Source organism: Lampetra fluviatilis, chromosome 15 (genome assembly GCF_964198595.1).
Source record: "Lampetra fluviatilis chromosome 15, kcLamFluv1.1, whole genome shotgun sequence".
Lineage (NCBI taxonomy): Eukaryota > Metazoa > Chordata > Hyperoartia > Petromyzontiformes > Petromyzontidae > Lampetra > Lampetra fluviatilis.
The window spans coordinates 2,467,811-2,487,619 of record NC_136289.1 but is presented as its reverse complement, the minus strand read 5'-3'; the positions used below and the strand labels follow the sequence as shown (position 1 = coordinate 2,487,619).

Genomic DNA, 19,809 nt, shown 5'->3' with positions numbered 1-19,809 from the left:
GACACCTGAATTGACTGTATAGGCGGCACATAAGGATGTTTAGGTGGCTTACGCCGGGCACAATCAGGGCATGCGCGCACGTGCCCTACGACATCTGTCGCCATGCCGTGCCAAAAGTAATGACGTTGCAACGTCAATAAGGTCTTTTGCACACCCAGATGTAAGAGCGTGTCACAATGGAGAGTCCTAATTAACTCATATCGCAGGGACGCTGGCACAACCAGACGCCAGCGTTCCTGGAATCCTTCCCTCCACATTAGCAGACCATCTCGGAGAGCGGTTTCCGGCACCCCATCCGTACCCGGACCCCCACTCTCCACTGCAGACCGCTTCCGTAAGGACAACAACGACTCATCCATCATTTGTTCCCGAATCCACACAGACCGCGGCAGATTCAAAACCCCGTCAGTCGGACCCGGCTCCATCGGAGCATCCGGCCTCTCGACGGCCAACGCAACCGGCTGAGGGGGGGATAGAATCGGCGTACACCTATGCGTCCCCGACGCGCACGCGCAAGGGGAGCGCTGCGGCAATCTTGAAAGTGCGTCTGCATTCGCATGGCGCACCCCCTTCCGATGATGAATTTGGAAGGAAAATTCTTGCAGCGTGTCCAACCAACGCGCCAACTGGCTGGATGGCTGATCCATCTTAAGAGCATACTGCAAGGCCGCATGATCCGTACGCACAATAAAGGAACGACCGTACAGGTACGGTCGAAATTGGCGTAGGAAAAAAACAACAGCCAAAAGTTCCCTGCGAGTGACACAGTAGCGGATTTCCGCGGGAGACAAAACCCGGCTACCATACGCCACCACGCGCTCCACACCCCCTTTAGACTGAGACAACACCGCGCCAATACCTGTGTCACACGCGTCCGTATCAAGAATGAAGGGGTGATCGAAATCCGGATAATCCAACGTCGGCGCCGTAGCCAATAGATCGCGCAGGCCCTGAAAAGCCGCCTCTTCCGGCGGTCCCCAACCAAATTTTCGTCCTTTACCCGTAAGGAGATGCAAGGGCCTCGCGATCGTCACAAAATTTGGAACGAATCTCCGATAATATGAGGCGAATCCCAAAAACCGACGTACATCTCCCACGGTGGTCGGAGTTGGCCAATCCCGGACGCACGCCGTTTTTTCCGGATCCGTGGCCACCCCCTCAGCACTCACGATATGCCCCAAATAACGGACGGACCGTTGCAGTAGGTGACATTTCTTTGGTTAGAATTTCAAATTCGCGGAACGCATCCTCGTGAACACCGCCTCCAACCGCCGTAAATGTTCCTCAAATGTGCGGCTGAAGACGATAATATCGTCTAAATATATGAGACATGTCTCCCACTGCAACCCCGTCAATACCAGTTCCATCAACCTTTGAAATGTGGCAGGGGCCGCATTCAGCCCCATCGGAAGACAATTGAATTGAAATAACCCCTGCGGCGTACGGAATGCAGTTTTCTCCCGTGAGGGCTCGACAAGGGGAAGCTGCCAGAATCCCGAAGAGAGATCCAGCGTAGAAAAGAACTTAGCCCCCGACAAGGTATCGAGGGAGTCGTCCATACGCGGCAGGGGATACGCATCTGCCACCGATATTTTATTCAATTTCCGGAAATCAACACAAAATCGCAATTTGCCGTCCTTTTTCTTGACCAAAACAACAGGCGCGCCCCATGGGCTGTTAGATGGAGATATTATGTCCGCAGCCAACATGTCATCCACTGCCCCCCGAACGTGTTCTCGCTCAGCCGGACTCATCCAGTGCGAGTTCAACCGAATAGGGGCAGCGTCCCCTGTTTCAATATGATGGTAAAGCAACGAGGTGCGTCCCAAATCCAAATCGTCAGAGCTAAACACATCCGAATACGTCAATAACAATTTACGAATCGCACAACGTTGTTCCTCAGACAGGGAAGAATTTTCCTCACATAAGTCAGCAATCCAGCGATTATCCGAAGCTACCGGCTCGGAAACACCAGCAACCACGCCCCGGCTGAGCACTTGCAAAAACGGTAATTGGTCCGGCCAAACGATGGTCTGCGCCACAACCAGCGCCAATCCGGCCGATATCGTGGCTGACGGTGACAACAAGACCCCAACCGCTCCTAGCCGATCAGGCAGGGGCTTCCGATACCGCAAAGGAATAAGCATCTGTGAGCCAGGTGGAATGTCAACAGATACTACGGATAACACCTGCACATGTGCGGCAGGAGCAGGTCGCCCCCAGGGCGACGGCAGAAACGAGATTTGACGGCCACTCGGCAATTCAATACAATTCTCATTCATTTTGATCAAAATGGGCATTTTAGCCAGAAAATCAGTTCCCAGTAAACAGGGAACTGCCAGAGATCTTGAAATTAACACAGTTCCTGAGGCCGACACTTCCCCAATAGATATTTTAGCGTCCACCTGGCCCACAATGCCCATGCTACCCCCGTTCGCAGCGACACACGACCCGTAACCTGGACGCACGGCCCCCGGTGGGATGCCCAACAGATGGAAATTGACATCCGATATAATAGTCGCGGACGCCCCGGAATCAACCAAAATACGAACGTCCACCCCTTGTATAGACCCCGGTACAGTGGACGAACCCGTAGCGGCCGCGACGACTCTCCATGCCAATTTACGCCACTGCGTCACCGAGCGACAAGGCCCCGTCGATGGCCTCCCCTTAATAACAACACCCGGATCGCACGACAACGTTGATGGGTGAGGTGCAAAGCCTTGCCAGGTGTCTGGTGCGCACCGACTTGCCTGTCTTGGCGGTTCCTTCTTTGGCGCGTCCGTTGACGAGGCCTCCTGCTGGGGCGGACCCGGGACGCGGGCCCAGCAGTCCCTGGCGTAGTGGCCCTTACGCCCGCAGCGGAAGCAGTCAACGCCATTGCGCCGTAGCGCAGGCCCAGCGTCCCGCCGGGCCCGTACCGGTGGTGCAGCGCGCGGGGCCGGCCCACCGCGGCCCGACCATGGGCCAGAGGCGGCCGCCAGCTCCTGAGGGCTCCCCCCATCCGGCACGTAGACCGCCTTCTTAGGGTCCCAACCCAAGGCGCCTCCCTCGACGATGGGCCCCCCCGTCCACACCGTGACTTGCTTCCACCGACGGAGGTTAAACTGTGCATCCAGACATTTTGCTGCCGCCCGGGAAGTCAGCTTCTCGTGGCCACACACAGGCATGGGAATCCCCAGATCCCGAGACAGCTCGAGCATCTTACCTAAGATGAGAGGCTCGAGCAGGTCAGGCTTCGTCTCCTGATATGCGGCCATAGCCAACTCCAGCACCGCACCCCTATATGCCACCGGCGATTCCTCGGGCGCTCGTTGTCATTGAGCAAATCGGCGATGCGCATCATCAGGTGGCTCGTAAGCGTCCGCCATTTCGTCAAAAACTCCACGTAATGTTTTCTTCTTTTCGGCCGTTATGGAACGAAAAAATCTGACCGACTCGTCATCAAGAAGAGTCGGCAACACTTCCAAAGCCTCAGCGTCGGTCCACCTAGCAGAACGTACCGCCGCCAAAAATCTGCAGGCGAAAGCGCTCCAATCGCCCCCGATGGAGAATTCTTTGACCGTAGTAAGATGCCGACTGCGACTCCTTAGCACGCCATCTTCAAGCGATGGTTCATCCGGCGGTAGGTTCAAAATGGCGTCGAACCGCGGCGTGGTCAAGATGGCGGCTTCCCGCCGCGGAGCGCGCAAGATGGCGGCTTCGTGCCGCGTGGCTGATGGCGTCGACAGCGAAGGCAAGGTGGCGGCCTGTGGACCACCCTCAGCTCTCCCCATCGCCGTCCTCGGCGTGACGAGGTGACATAACTGCGCCAGTACATTCTTGAGAGTCTCAAGCTGCTCCGCCATCTGTTCCCATGGGAAATCCACGTCCGTTGGTGCTGACGGGCCCGCCGACGCGGCGACATCTTCAACTCCCGTTCCCGCACTCGCTTCAGCAGGGCTCTCCTCCACCACCGCAGCTGAATCCATCGTAGGAGGAAGGTCGTCGTCGTCGGACGAAGAAGCAGATGATGGCGTCGGAATATTCTTTTTTCTTAGTTGCTTCGACATGCCGTTACACTTCCAACACCAGTGTAATAAAAGACTCGACCACGGTATCTGGCTTGGTGTCCTTTATTCGGGTTCGTCTACTCTTCCCACACGGCTCTCTCCCTCTGAGACCCTCCGCTCGGCGCCGACGCTGCTGTCGCTCCCGTCGTCGCTAACAGCCTCGCTGCTGGTCTCCTCGTGTCGCTCCCGTAGCCTCTAGCAGCCTCGCTGCTGATCTCCTCACGCAGCCTCTCCGGCTGCCCTCGCTGCAGCTCCACCACTGCTCTCCCTCTCCGAGCAGTCCCACTGCTGCCTCTTCGTGCAGCCTCGCTGGCTGCTCTCGCTGCAGCCTCGCCGCTGCTCCCTGGGTTGGTCACCGCTGGCCGACGGTGCCAATCCTCTCTCCGAGTGTGTGTGGCGATCTCGCCACTCCTCCCAGCCTTCGCCCTGCGTGGCCTCACCCTCGTCCAGTCTCCAACAACCTCTCTTCCTCTTCCGGTTTCTCCCCTTAAAGACCCGAACCCTTCTCCCACGTGACGTAACTCCTCCCCCCGTGACGTCACATCCAGAAGGTCGTTTATGCCCGCATTACACATGTTTGCTATTTGCACTTAAATACGGTACTTAATTAATATTTTTTTTTGTTTTAATGAATTGCTTGCCCTTCCTATACTTTGCGATATCGGTTTTTGTATTGTTGCTGTAACTTTTTGACTCATCTCCGCCGTATATCTATGAAAACAGAGCTTCATAGCTCATCGGATTCCTTCAGTCTAAATAACGATTCTGATTCTGACCCTCTGTAGATCCACGTTGTGATTGTATTGTATCATAATTTCTTTTAAACTACTTGTTGTGTTTAGTTTGTTGTCCTTCCCCGCACCTCCGATTAGGCACAGTTGGCTATGTACGGTACGAAATAAGTCCAACGTACGTGCATCATCGTTATTGTATACATCCCCACCTCCCCAATATATTCTGCAGCTGATTAACCTGAGATTGAATGTTTCCCACGGGACTAGTCACACGTTCTAACAACTAATTCTTCCAAGCGTTTAAAAAAACCCAGCAGATTGCCAAATCCGCCACTGCACTCATCCAGTCTAACATTCCTGGCAATAGTGAAGCAGTCACAAGATGTCATCATGTCAGACGATTTTCTTTTAACATTGCTATGTTTTAGTCAAGAACGATTGGTGCGCAGCCCTCACTCGCCTCACTTGCTGTCGTCCTGCCGTGGAGACGCGAATCGTTATGCGCGCTCGCGTGGAACTTAATGTCGTCCTTGAGTTTTTACCTCATTTTTCCACTGTCAGTTTTGTGCTCTGCACATATCGTCTGTTGCCAGCCCTCTGTGCCCCTGTTAACAGTCAAGTAAGAAAGACCTCTCCGAGCCTCTGGCCCTGTCGTAAATGTTTGGGAGAATGCGTGGAAGAAAGGTCCACATGAGCTGTTATTATCTGACTGACATTGATTTTTAGTTTCGTCATAGTGGAATCAACATTACTCATCAACATCATTTGTATGCAACACCTTCCACGCGACATTAGATGTGTAGTGAGTTCAACTGAGTCGCAGACGTACAGTACTCTTTGGAGGCAACACATGTATTAATATTGATTTTAAGCTTTCGTGACTGCAGGAATCCATACTCTTTGGTTCTTTCGGTAAAGTCATATAGGTAGAAAAAATAATAATAGATCACGACGTTTCGGTCGCACACAAGCAATCGTCTTCAGGTGAGAGGAAGACGATTGCTTGTGTGGCGATCGAAACGTTGTGATATTTTTTTATTTTTTTCATACCTACGTGACTCTACCGAAATAACCAAAGAGTACATTTATTAATACCAACACATGGGGTAACTACCCCTTGACTCTATAACAACCTATGGTGGTGGGCCACCAGGTTAACTGCACTAATTACACCGTAACTAGCTACAACGGACCGGACCACAGCTTTGGTCCAGGTCCACGTGTTGGAGACTCTGTAGGACGTAGAACGTAGATTCTTCAGGATGAACATGAGCAGCCGGTCCCTCTCGGGGACCCGGCTTATATCCTCTGTGGTGTAGCTGACTCCGCCTTTGGCCACAACCACCTTCGAGAATCCTCGAGCAGGATCTCGGGCCTGACACGTGACCACCCCTAGCCCCCACCTGGGGACCCTGTGTAGATTTTACCAGTCACGTGTCCTTCAGGGTCAACCAGAGTGCCATGGCTCTTAGTAACCCCATCCCTATGGCCGGCACTCTCACACCCTATCCTGTAGGGGTCGGCACTGCACACAGAGCGTGGTGCCATCCACTGCTGTCAGTCAGCACTCACCGAGCCCCTCCAGGGCCGGTACTGCACCCACATGTGAGTGATGTCAATACTCCGCACGCCGTGCCTCTTTAGGGCCGCCATTATACAGTGACATTCGCGATGTCACTCCATCACCCCCCCCTCCCCCTTCGTCGTACTCAGACGTCCTGGATGCCAACTCCCCCTTTAAAAATGAACAAGGTGACTCGCATTACAAAGTGAACAATGCAAGTAAAACCCCTATGCGTGCCTCAACAATAACAATTCACAAATAAATACCCAAGCCCACCTATACAAGACATACACTATCTACAAATGTAGAGTAACGAACGGGAAAAGGGTGGAAGTACAGAACAAGAACCACAAAATATGTTTTTTTTAGTAAAACGCGAACGCTCGGAACCCCTCCATCACCAATATCTCCCACCCTCACCGTGTAACAACACCCACAAGCACACTACAGGCCCGGTTCAGCCAATGACCGATATGGCCTGCCGAATGCGACAAACCAACTTGCGGTGTGGGAGCGTGTGTGTATGCGGATCATGAAAGCAGAAGAGTCTTTGATCAAGTCTGTGTGGCCGGGCCCCCAGGGGAGGTGGGCTCACTCTCCCTGGAGGTCCCGGGGGAATATGCAAATGTTCAATCGAACCCGGCTCCTCATGAAGAGCAGTCAGCCGAGTGGACGGATTTTCCTCTCCCGAGTCCAGAGGCGATGGCACAGGCGGCGGCTCGGGGGACGTTAGGCGCGCGGCACCTGAGGACGGGATGACACACATCCACTGAGGGTCAACCTCAGCGGGAATACACCTCAGCTCGCTGGACACATCTTACACTCGGCCCCTGCAGTGTGGAGATGGAACAAACTCACGTGGAGCGATGAAAGGCTTGAGGCATGAGGGGTGTACAAACCAACTCCGCTGCCCCAAGTGGGTCTGGACACACTGTGGTCGAACGACCCGAATCACATCAACCGGCCCTCTCCAGAGTTTAAACAATTTAGGCGACATACCCACCGGTACCTGTGGACAGTGCAACCAGGCGCTGTCCCCTGGTGCCCACTCATGTGCAGAAGTACGGGAACCTCGCAGCTGCTCATTTGCCAATTGGTGTGAATTGTAATTTTCCCTGGAACGCTCCCGCGCTTCCGAAAGCACGGAATCAGACATTTTAGATTTAGCCCTGTTGGGCGTGGCTCACAGCATTTGGTGTACGGTGCTTTTTTTCAGGAAGACAGTTTTTTCCTGGATTTTTCTGTTTGTGCATAGTCACTTTAAGATGTTTTCTTGTTCATGTGTTTTTTGTTTGTTGCGGTTGCACCCGAATCAAGAGCCGAATGGATCACAGGGCTATACCAAATAAATTAAACTGAAAACTGAAACTGAAATAACTGGACTGTTCTCTCCCATACATAAAAAAGAAAACGGTGAGTAGCCGGTGGATGCGTGAGGAGCCATCCTATATGCAGCCAGGACTCCGGGAATATGCAAATCCCAGTCGAGTTGGGACTCGCTGACCTGATGGCTCAACATGGAGGTCAGACTCCTGTGCAGCCACTCAATCATGCCATCCGTCTGCGGGTGGTACGGTGACGTGCGTACGTTCTTTGTTCTCAACAAATCGCAAACCTCGCGCAACAATTTTGAAGAAAAATGTTTGTCCTGATCGGTCAGAAGATGTTCGGGAGCACCCTTGTCCATTACATAGCCATTAAGGAATGCCTCAGTGATCGTCATGGCCGACTGGTTGGGGAGCGGCCAGGCCACCGGCCATCGTAAATAATACTCGACTCCAACTAGTAAATAGTTATTCCCACGAGGGGTAGTGGGAAATGGACCAAGGATGCCCAGAGCAACTAGTTTATTTAAGCGGAAGACCTGAATCTATTGCAATGGTGGAGAACAGGGTTTCGCTGGCGGTTTCGCTCATAAATTGCATCATTTGGTCAAAGGCTTGAGTCAGCGTGGCCCTCTCCGATGGCAGGATGGTGAGAAATGCCGCCAGGACATCGTCATCAAGGGCGGCGGGCAGTGCTCTCAGCGCCTCCGCCTCAGTCTACCCCACCAAGTCGGCGCTCGTCAGGAACCGCCCCTTGAAGGCGAACCAGTCACCTCTGGCAGCTGAATTTTTTTTTACGAAGGGCAGTCATCGCCGGAGAGATTTGATGTCCACAGGCGAGCTCGACGCAACTTCAGATTCGGCGGGCTCCGCTCTCCGCTCTTTTGACAAGATGGCGGCCGTAAGTGTGGGCTGCGCCATGGAGGTTTCTGCTTAGCGGGAAATGGCGGCAGAAACTTTGTTTCCACATGGATCCGTTCCTTCCCAATCCACCGCTGGCTCCTCGCGTTGGAGTTCCGCGACGATGGACACCGCGGCTTGGAGGAGCTCTGCAAGGCAGGAGTGTGCCGTCCGGCACTTCTTCCCTGACGGCGGTGAGCTGTCACGCTCTGGGTCGGTGTGCTGCTCTGCTGACAGCACCTCGCCTCCCTCCTCTGGAGTCGCCATCCCCGGGGCTGTTTGAGGGATGAGGTCTTCAACGTCTGACATCCTGAGTTTAACTGAGTCGCAGACATACTCCTTGGAGGCAACACATTTATTAATACCAACACATAGGGCAACTACCCCTTGACTCTATAACAACCTATAGCGGCAGGCCACTAGGCTAACTGCACTAATTACACGGTAACTAGCTACAACGGACCAGACCACAGCTTGGGTCCAGGTCCACGTGTTGGAGGCCGTAGATTTTTCAGGATGAACAACAGCAGCCGGTCCCTCTCGGGGACCCGACTTATATCCTCTGTGGCGTGGCTGGCTCCGCCCTTGGCCAAGATCACCTTCGAGAATCCTCGAGCAAGATCTCGGGCCTGACACGTGACCACCCCTAGCCCCCACCTGGGGACCCTGTGTAGACTTTACCGGTCACGTGTCTTTCGGGGTCAACCAGAGTGCCATGGCCCTTAGTAACCCCATTCCCATAGCCGGCATTCTCACACCCTATCCTGTAGGGGTCGGCACTGCACGCAGAGCGTGGTGCCATCCAGCACTTTCAGTCCCTCACCGAGCCCCCCAGGGCCGGTACTGCACCCACATGTGAGTGGTGGCCGCGATGTCAATACACCGCACGCCGTGCCTCTCTAGGGCCGGTATTACGCAGTGACAACCGCGATGTCACTACACATGTAATACTGTACATATGACACTTTTTAAATTTATCAAACAATTTTAATATTCTATACTCTATATGTGTAGTTTACTGTAACCAGTCTTTAAACATTTAAGATTCATAAACATTGATATAAAAATAGAAACACTCTTGGTAGTTAGTGGTTTTTAAGTCAGCCGAACATGACGGAATTATATTTTTACGAGGTAAGCTGTGTGCCTTTACAATGTCTACCTTTTTAGTTTATGGGTTCATTATCGTCGTCATCATCACCTTAATATAAAACAGGTTACATTTGATGCATATGATTATGTACATAGTGGCCCTGCCATAGGAATGTGGAATTGTACACCACTGGCACAGGGATACTATTGACAATGAGTGATGTTCCATATGTGTTTGAGAGTGGAAGGAGACAGTGACTTCATAAAATATTTCCGTTCTGTTCGGCATTTACTTATGAAATATGATTCACCTAACTTTGTCAAGAAATGGTTCGATGACAACCTCCCCACGCCCAATCAGTGATTGTGATTGTTTGACTATACTTTACCACCCTGGCCTTTGCGGGATGGTGAATGGAAGACCAGAGACCAGGACTGGTTCAGATGTAACTCACCGATGATGTTAGCCATAGCTGGGAATCAAACTGAGGTTCACTGAGTTCATAGTTAAACACGTAGGCTTTGCCAACCAATATTATCCATAATAGAGGTTTTTGGGGTTTAATCGTGTCAACATAAATGTGTCGTTAAACCGGTCACCACCCCACACAGCCAATTAGTGAGGTTTGCCACATAAAGAAAACATGTCAATTCGTTACTAGTACAGCACATCGGTGTGTGGGAGAGTTAACCCATGATTCGAGTACAACGTTTCGCCAGTAATTACAACTAGCATCATCAGGCAACAGCCAGATTTTGTGAAGAAATCCTCCTGTTTCGTTCTTAAATTGAGGAATGTATGTAATGTCGTCACTTCTGAGCCATATCCATCGCAATTTCTATGAATTCACTAACCCCCCACCCCCCGCCTTCACACCTGATTGGCTCATAAGTGATAACATCACATTTATCCCTTTATTTATTTATTTACCTGGAGTCGGGTGGTGCCAGGTTTAACGACACATTTATATTTACGCGATCTAACCCCAAAAATACCTCTTATTATCTATTAATAGTGCAAACCGTGAGAACCGCTCCCCCAAGTCTCCCTTTGCCCTTCCTGCATCGTTCATTCAGAGTCCATATTAGCGCAACAAGCACACACCACCCATACACTACACTCGGACTCCTTTGTCACTTTTGTATGTTTATTTTCGTACGTAGAAACAAGGTTTTACAAATAAATAACGATTGCATATTTATACGTGCTATTGTGGGCCTCCAAAAAAAATGTGCAAATCAAGGTCACCCTGGTGCTCCTAAACTCTTTACGCTTACTATCCGGCATGGTGGCGTAGCGGCAATTACAAAATGACTGAGTAATTTTTTTAAAGAGAAGGAAATAGCCGAACACAGTTATCAAACTGCAGAATTTTGACATATCTTTGCAAATTTCAATTTTAATAAGCAGGAGAGGTCACATTGAAATAGGGGGTTACACGCTCAGGCGACATAATCAGCGGCGATAGGAAAACGGCAAAAGTGGCTACGTTTTTTCCCACACCGGTAGTGCCAGGCACGTAATTGCTTGATGACATGTTGTTACACTTCTCATGCAGGGTACATCATAATCCAAAGAGTGCCCTTCACAGTTTGCAGACGTTTTCGCTGGACATTTCGGCACCGCGGAGAGGCCCACGCGAACGTCTTATTACGCGCGTGCAAATGCGCATGGGCATGCATGCGCACGCAACTACGCACACGCAAACGTGCCCCGACGGCGCGGTCCTTTACTCAACGACGGCATTTCATACCTCCGTATAATCGCGTGTACCGCGGCGTGCTGAAAGCAAAAAAAAGTACATCCGAAATAAATGCGTTGTTAAGTTTTGGTGTAAAGCTTTCGTGACTGCAGGGATTCATATTCTTGGTTCTTTTGGTAAAGTCACGTAGAAGGGAAATAATAAAATAATACAAATATTAAACAATAAAAACTCTCACGACGTTTCGACTGCAACACAAGCAATCATCATCAGGTGTGAAATCCACAGCAAAAAAAATTGAAAAAAGTGGCGGTTTGTCCTAATGTCAGCACCACAGACAGCGATTTGGCAGTTGGCCAAATGGACGAGTCCATCTATGTTCGGAAAAGAGGAGGGGGGAGCAGAAAATGGAATGCGGTTTGAAAGTCACCGTAAGCGTGAGCACAATCAATTAAGACCCGAAATGGTTTATCAAATCCTTCCAATGATTGCTAAGCCAGAATCCATCTTCTCAGTTGAAATTGTCTCTGTATTTGTATATGTGAATAGCCTCATGAACGAACCTCTTATGGTAGCCAGATCCCACCAACAGCCTCGTCAGATAAACCAACAAAATCATTTCAGATTCAACCGCATTCATTGATCAAACCAAACAGTTCTCGTTGAAACCTTTTGCTGCCAGGTCACCAAGATTATATGGCTTACCAAAGATACATAAAGAAGATACACCCCTTCTTCCCATCGTCTCCACTATCAACTCCCCCACCTACAAACTGGCTCGTTTTTTGTCTGAAATCCTACGGCCTTTCACTGGAAAAAACACCTCTACGGTACTAAACTCTACTCACCTGGTATCGACAATCAAGGATATTTCCCTGTCCCCAGACGACCTGCTTGTCAGTTTTGATGTAGTTTTTTTATTCACCAAAGTTCCTGTACCTGACACCATCGCAATCATTGAAGACTTGGTTCATCAAAGACTGAACACTGAGGTACCCCCCTTGGTGAGACACTGCTTAACCAATACATACTTCACTTGGAATGGAACTTTCTACAAACAAACTGAGGGCATCCCAATGGGCTCCCCCCTATCTCCGGTTGTAGCCAACGTTTTAAAGGAGAAATTTGAGACTGACGCCATCCAGACTGCCACTTTGCGCCCAACCTTATGGAAGAGGTACGTGGATGACACTTTTGTCATCTGGCCACATGGCCGGCCTGCTCTAGACCAATTCCTCGACCACATAAATTCCATACACCCAGCCATCAGATTTACCATGGAAGTCGGAAAAGATGGCAAGCTACCTTTTTTGGATGTCCTAATACAAAAGAGACCTGATGGTTCAATGAGCCACTCTGTCTACAGGAAAGCTACCCATACGGATGCTGACCTGAAACCGGATTCCCACCACCATCCATCCCAGACGAATTCCCTCATAAAGACTCTATACCATAGAGCCCAATGCATCTCTGACCAGGAACACATTGCCAGTGAACTCAAGCACGTGCACCAAGCTCTGAAGGCTAATGTTTACTCCAACTACACAATCCGCAAAGCCATCACTCCAACCATGAAGAAGGACCCTCTTGAGGAGCCATTCAAAACCATCACCTTACCCTACATTGCGGGGATCACAAAACAATCTCCCAAATATTGAATAAACACAAGATCCAGGTCCGATTCAACACATTACATAAAATCCGTGATCTGGTTCCGTCTGTAAAAGATGTGATTCCGGACATACAGTACCCTGGCGTTTACAAACTGAGTTGCCTCTGTAGTAGTAGTTACATTGGAGAAACCAAACGACATGTCTCCGACCGCATCCGTGAGCACAAAGCAGACCTAAAACACGGTAGGACCAACACCTCGGCCGTGGCAGATCACTGTTATAATTCAGTGGGCTCACAGGACATTGATTTCTCCAAGACAGAGGTTCTCTGCAAGCCATCTGGCTACCATAGGAGGTTCGTTCATGAGGCTATTCACATGTACAAACACAGAGATAATTTCAACCGAGAAGATGGATTCTGGCTTAGCAATCATTGGAAGGATTTGATAAACCATTTCGGGTCTTAATTGATTGTGCTCACGCTTACGGTGACTTTCAGACCGCATTCCATTTTCTGCTCCCCCCTCCTCTTTTCCGAACATAGATGGACTCGTCCATCTGGCCAACTGCCAAATCGCTGTCTGTGGTGCTGACGTTAGGACAAACCGCCACTTTTTAAAAAAATTCTTGCTGTGGATTTCACACCTGATAATGATTGTGTTGCAGTCGAAACGTCGTGAGAATGTTTATTGTTTTATATTTGTATTATTTTATTACTTTACCAAAAGAACCAAGCATATAAATGCGTTGTTGTTTATTCTGCATCGTCTTAGTAATCACTATCGTTGTTGACGTCGTCGATCGTCAGCATCGACGTGCGATAAGCCCAGGTGGTGCGCCCACTGTGCTTCTGCAATTTGAGGCGAATTCTCAAATGCTCGCGTGACTTGCTCTATTTGGCCTGGCCTCTGCTTCCTTAGCCTTTGAGCTTATTGCAAATGAAATCTGTTTGGCAACTTTGCTGACACCCACGCCTCTCGCGTCCTCGGCTCCGCCCCCCCCCCTCTCTCCATGAGCCCTCGTTCACCAATTGTAGTACATCATTCATCCGTCGTATATTTGAATTGCACCCCTATGGCTTCATGAAAATGTGCACATGCACAGCATCAAATATACAACGGTTATTGTTACTAACGCATTGCCTCCATTGCAGAGCGCTTTAACTGCCACGCTATCAGTTTTTCATCACTCTTTCAATCATAAAATGCTATCAGCAATTTGCACATTTTGAGAGCGAGTCAATTAAATTAAGTTCAATAGCCCTTTATTTTAAATAGGTGTGCTCCAACCGACAGTCAATGTTCTCTCTTTTGGAAGGGAGAACTGGAAACTCATTGTTTGCAACTATATTGGTACATTTCGATTTAAAGCGTTCGTGACTGCAGGGATTCATCTTCTTGGTTCTTTCGGTAAAGTCACGTAGGAAAAAAAACAAAAAAGTGCTCTGGCATTCAGCACGCGATGGCCAATAAACGATGTTAGTTAACACATATTTTTCTCTCATTTGTATGATCATCATTGCGGTTGCTTACTCACGAAAGCCTCACCGAACATAATACAAGAGGTTCCTGCAAATTTTCACAGTAGGTGACCGATGCTGCTGCAGCAGCTGCTGCGTGTAATCCCGAAAATAATTTTCAGGTATTTTTTGTATCTGACGATTTTTTTTGGGCTCACACAAGTTGTATTTTGAACCCAGAGGAAATCCATGCAGAAAAGAGGCAGGACATACAAACTCCACACAGAAATCTGCTCGAGTTGGCAATCGAAGCCATTTATATAATTATTTTAGGGTATAACCTTCACAATTGTATTACCATGAAGTAGTAGTCATTAAATATGTAGTGTGTATGTAAATTTCTATCAACACTGTCCATATGCAAGGAGTGCATGACCGATTAAAGTTATTAAAGATTTTTTTTATCTGAATATACAAGAGTCCGAAATAAAATGCAAAATTACGAATCACTAAAATCGGGCCTTAAAATCTGAAAATGCAATATTCGAAAACAAAAATTCCCCCATCGCACAAATCCACATCGCAAGAACACCACGCGACAATAACCTCCTCTACTATGAAAACGTTTATGGAACTTTACGTATAATAAGTTTAACGGCGGAAAAACTGACGTGTTCTTATTAATATTTAGAACCACAAAAGTGCTAGATTCTTATTTTAGTATTTAATGCATGGTCGTATGTTATTTGAAACCGCAACGGGTATCATAGCAATTTTTATATAAATATGTATGTAATACGTGTTAATGTATATCAATTGTGAACATTTATGAATAATGAAAAATATTCAGAAAATCACACAACTCGGTCATATTTTGAGCAGCATTTTAAGTGAAAGTAATTTGAATTTATGTTGACCAAACGTGTCAGTGGAACATTGTCTCAATAATTCACCCTGTAGGAGCAGTATGGTGTAATTTATGCGTTTGCCAGACATAATGTCCGCAATCCAGCAGCACACAGCAGCTTCTGCGGCCGTCTTCAACACTCTTCCTTCCGACATGATGATGCCACTGGAGCTATGCACTTTAAAATCGTCTAGGTTGAAAACTAATTTCTTTAGAACTGCTTTTTGTGTTTAGTTTATCGTCCTTCCCCCGCACCTCCGATTAGCACGATTGGCTACGTATGGTGCGAAAGAAGTTCAACATACATGCATACGTAGGGAATACGGATGATGCCACGACAATGTCGAAGCTGCTGTGTATTGCTAACGCCCACTAAAGGGCAAGACACCAGCCCCATTCCGTTTGATTTCACAGCTAATCAGGTGCAGCGCATACCTTTTTGTGAGTACAGTGTACTCTTTTCGAGCACTTTGACACTTCATATATATGTTTCGGTTTCACGTTGTACCCCCCACGAGGCGTTCGGCATGATGTCTAACGTTTCGCATCACATTGAGCATTCTTGAAGAATCTCCAAGCATCGTAGAGCGAAGCGTCGGACGTGATTCTGAACAACATATGCTACAACCCAAACGGGTGTCTGAGAGTGGTGCAGTACAATTACGAAAACCTATGCAGCAGTATTTACATTTAATATATGCATAGTTACGAACTATATAGATTCATACGCATATATTTATCTACACAAGTTTGATGCAATGCAGTGCCAACATTAAACGTCACGTATTGCTCCTTTGCTGATATTTTAGACATTATAGGCACCAAATGAGAATAACTTTATGAATTACGATATATAACCACGGATATAATTTTACACATCGTTTCCCTCACAAATTGGAAGGTTGCATGTTCAAACCTAATTGAATTTGCAAAAGTCGACCTGGGTTGATAAAAATGAATTACAACTTTTTGAAAAGTCAACATTTATCCTCCTACGAAGAGAATGGTTTCAGCTTTAGACATGTGGAATTCCACCACTGTCTCGTCGTCACAGAACGTCTATGAATTTGTTTCTCCCATCAGTGTATCCAAGCGGCGCCAGATTTGAATCTGGCTTGGGGTCAAGCAGGGCCAGTGGTGGGGGGTTGCTTATGACACATTCATTTCATGTGAAATCAGCGCTGCATGGGGACGCCGCGTAATCTATAAGGCTACTCGGCTCTTTCGTTGCCTGTCACGTCAGTGGCTTCTCCAGTGGAAAATAAACACGACGCCTCCTGAATCGCAACCGGGCTAGCTTGGCACGGCCCTGGCGAGGCTCACTTGTGCAGTGGTAAAAACATGGAGACACTTTGAGTCATATTTATGCAGAGTTGGTTTTCACACCTTTTTTCGAATGGAGGTGACAGTCACACGCAAAGTGTGACTGACGCAATGCCACAACGATGGCTGTGTGCTATATCCTGACCATGTTTAGCCATGTGCATCAGCAGAGTGGCTTTGGTTTCATGTGCAATCGACCACACGATGATTGAATATTCGTGCAATGTGTCCGATTGTATGTGAAAAATTACCATCGTTCCTCCAATAGTGGTGGAATGACGCAAAAGTTGCTACACGAGTAGTACCCTTCCACTTTGATATCCATGAAAAAATAGGCTATAAACTTGAGTAAATATGCAATGTAAGCTTCAAATATGAACAAAGGCTCAGCAAAAATAAATGTGTATGTAAGCGCAAATGAATGCATCTATACAGAACTGCCTACCCATGACTGCAAGTGCAAGGTCAAATGGGCGTGGTGTATGTTTTATGGGATACATTTAAATGGCAGAAAAATAATACATTAACTTTAAACAAACGCATATTTGTATGCGTTATGCCTCATCATGTCTAGAATGTGGCTGTTCACTTTCGCAAAAGCAAGACCTTGTCGTCCAATCGGTGAGTGGGGAGTAAACTGTTGGGAGTTTAGACGACATACGCACGTGCGCTTATGTGGTGCATCTACCATCTCGTTTTCAATACCTGGACGCGTGGTACACAACACCAGACGGAAGACGGCCTCGGCGTGTGTCTCCACGAGGCAGAATCGGCATTCGAAAGATAACGGTGGGCGAGCATGTGGCTGCCTTCGCTGGTAACTGCCCCTACAGCTTACCGTGCTTAATTGGACACGTCTGCCTTTTTATGTATTTATGTGCAGACAACTATTTTTTGTATTCCATGCTTCTTTCGCTAAACTCAAAATAAGGACATATTTTCGTTTGTGTGATCACAACTATTATTTGATTATTAACTTGCTCTGCATTCCTTTTTTTGGTGTCAAATCACCTTCATAGAAACCAATTTTTTCAATAATCACCTTGCTAATATTACAATCATAATGTTTGTATGCCGACAAATTATATTTATGTTCCTTGCTTCTTCCACTAAACTCATGTACATAGAAAGTGTGTTTAAGTCAATGTGTGTGTCTGTCTTTTTCGCCCGGGCAACGCCGGGTACTTACCGCTAGTATATTATATAACAATACACAATGAGTCTGTTCCCTTAAATGTGAAAGTTCAGAGCTAGGGTGAAGTTAGCATCCACGGTCCTGCTCTGTGGAAATTCTGCATCTCAATTGCTGCTTTGGGGATCTGGCTGCTACTGCTCTGTTTGACGTCAGCACAAACGTACTCACGTGCTTCGGAATGCATTTCTTGACTGGGACTGAGGTTAACAGGGGACAACGACGCTATTGGAATCGGATGACAAAACTGCACCGTATTAACGCTGCAAATATTGTTTTCTTTTTCAAATTTACACACACACACTCCATTTCGCGTTTGTCCTCGTGTGTCTTTTCGAGACACAGGGCTGCCGATGCGAATATGCAAATAATTGAATTAGATTCGAGGAACATTAAACGATAATAAGTGAAAACAAATGTCAATGTGAATTTGGAGAAAAGGCTAATTAATAAGGTGGGTGATTGATAGCTTTCTCTTCGATTACATTCATTCACGACGCGCCGTTTGGTTCCAGTTCATACCAGTTTACTGCTGCCACAAAGAGCCCTTTGAAGATCACAACGTGCCACACGGGGCCATGCGTGCGCGCACGTTCACACTCGCGCGCGCCCGCTGAGACGCATGCACCACTCTCATTCGCGCCAGCGTGAGCCATCAGAATTCCCGCTAGTACAACCATCACTGCCAAGCACACACACACGAAGGGCTTCCAGAAAAAAAAACATAATCGGGAAAGGGCTGGACGGGAGGGGAAAAACATAGCAAGGAAGGTAAGAGGCGGGGCATTGGTTCCTAAGCAGCGGTGTCCATGGTAACGTATAACAGGATGAACGAGGGTGTGGAGGGGGCGGTTGGGAGGTACCGAGCTGGAGGAATGGGGCGGAGGGAGGAAAAAGGAGGAGAGAGAGAGTGGGCAGAATGAGCTGTCGTTGCCATGGCGTTAGCTGGAGGGATGGGAGGGAGGGGGTATGTAACCGTGGCGACGGGCGTGAGAATTCACGGGAGACTCCAACCAGCGCTGATCTCCATGTTGGTGTAAAAAAAAAGCCCCGAAGCTACCCAGGAAAAAAAATAAGGGGACGGGGGTAGGAGCAAAAAACATTCAGAAAAAAAAACTAGCGGCGTCGTCGTCGTCAGCCGGTGCATTTACTCCTAAAAAAACCCCGCTTGGTGTCAACGGATATAAATATATATATATTTTAGAGGGGTGGGAGGTAGAGATATTGTTAGTGTATAGCAGGTTGAGCGTTGTTCATTTATTTGTTTATTTATTTATCTATCTAGCTCGGAATTGATTATATATTTATGTAATATACTGACAACATTCCGACCATGGTGCGCACTGGGAGTGAATGACAGTGCTTCCGTGGCATTCTGGATGGATGGCTGTAGGTGAGAAACCAACAAAAAAATCTTGCCTCTTTTTCTTTAAATACGCGGCTCGCTCAAATTACCAAAACCGGGGGTTCATTATGTGCCCGCCCGGTTTGTGTGTTTTTTTCCTTCCTTTATCTCAGTCTCATGCGAGCGGCACGTGTGGTTTGTGTGTGTATATTTTTGTTGTTGTGGTATGCGTGCCCTAGATTATGAAATGTCGTTTTGCGCGCGCGTTTGCACAACGAGTGTGCCGTTCGAGACACATCCCCGTTGCTTGTGCCTCTCTGTTATTGTGTTGCCGTATCCTTACGCTAGCGTTGTTAATTTAGAGCGGAGCTATACGGTTTGTTGTTGTTGATCTTCTGCTGCTGAACGGAAGTGTGAATTGGAGGGGGGGGGAATAAAAAGATCAATAAGAGGTGGCCAGTGGGTGACTAAAAACGACACAAAGGACATGTTGCATAGTGGTGTCGCATGCAGGGACATTGACATGAGATGTAATGTAACGTCGTCCCACCACATTGCAGTAGGTGCATGGTTGTCTAACGACGAGATGGGTGATGTACC

The 19,809-nt window shown here is 48.2% G+C and overlaps 1 protein-coding gene across 2 annotated transcripts in view; it reads left to right on the top strand.

Annotated features, from left to right (window-relative positions):
* The first annotated feature begins 18,866 nt into the window (after positions 1-18,866).
* GLRB (glycine receptor beta) overlaps positions 18,867-19,809 on the top strand; it is a 227,905-nt gene continuing 226,962 nt past the window's right edge. For both annotated transcript variants that reach the window (XM_078862959.1, XM_078862958.1), the window contains exon 1: positions 18,867-19,257. In XM_078862959.1, coding sequence (XP_078719085.1) covers positions 19,244-19,257 — 14 coding nt within the window. In that variant the 5' untranslated portion in view covers positions 18,867-19,243. The remainder of the gene's footprint in view (positions 19,258-19,809) is intronic.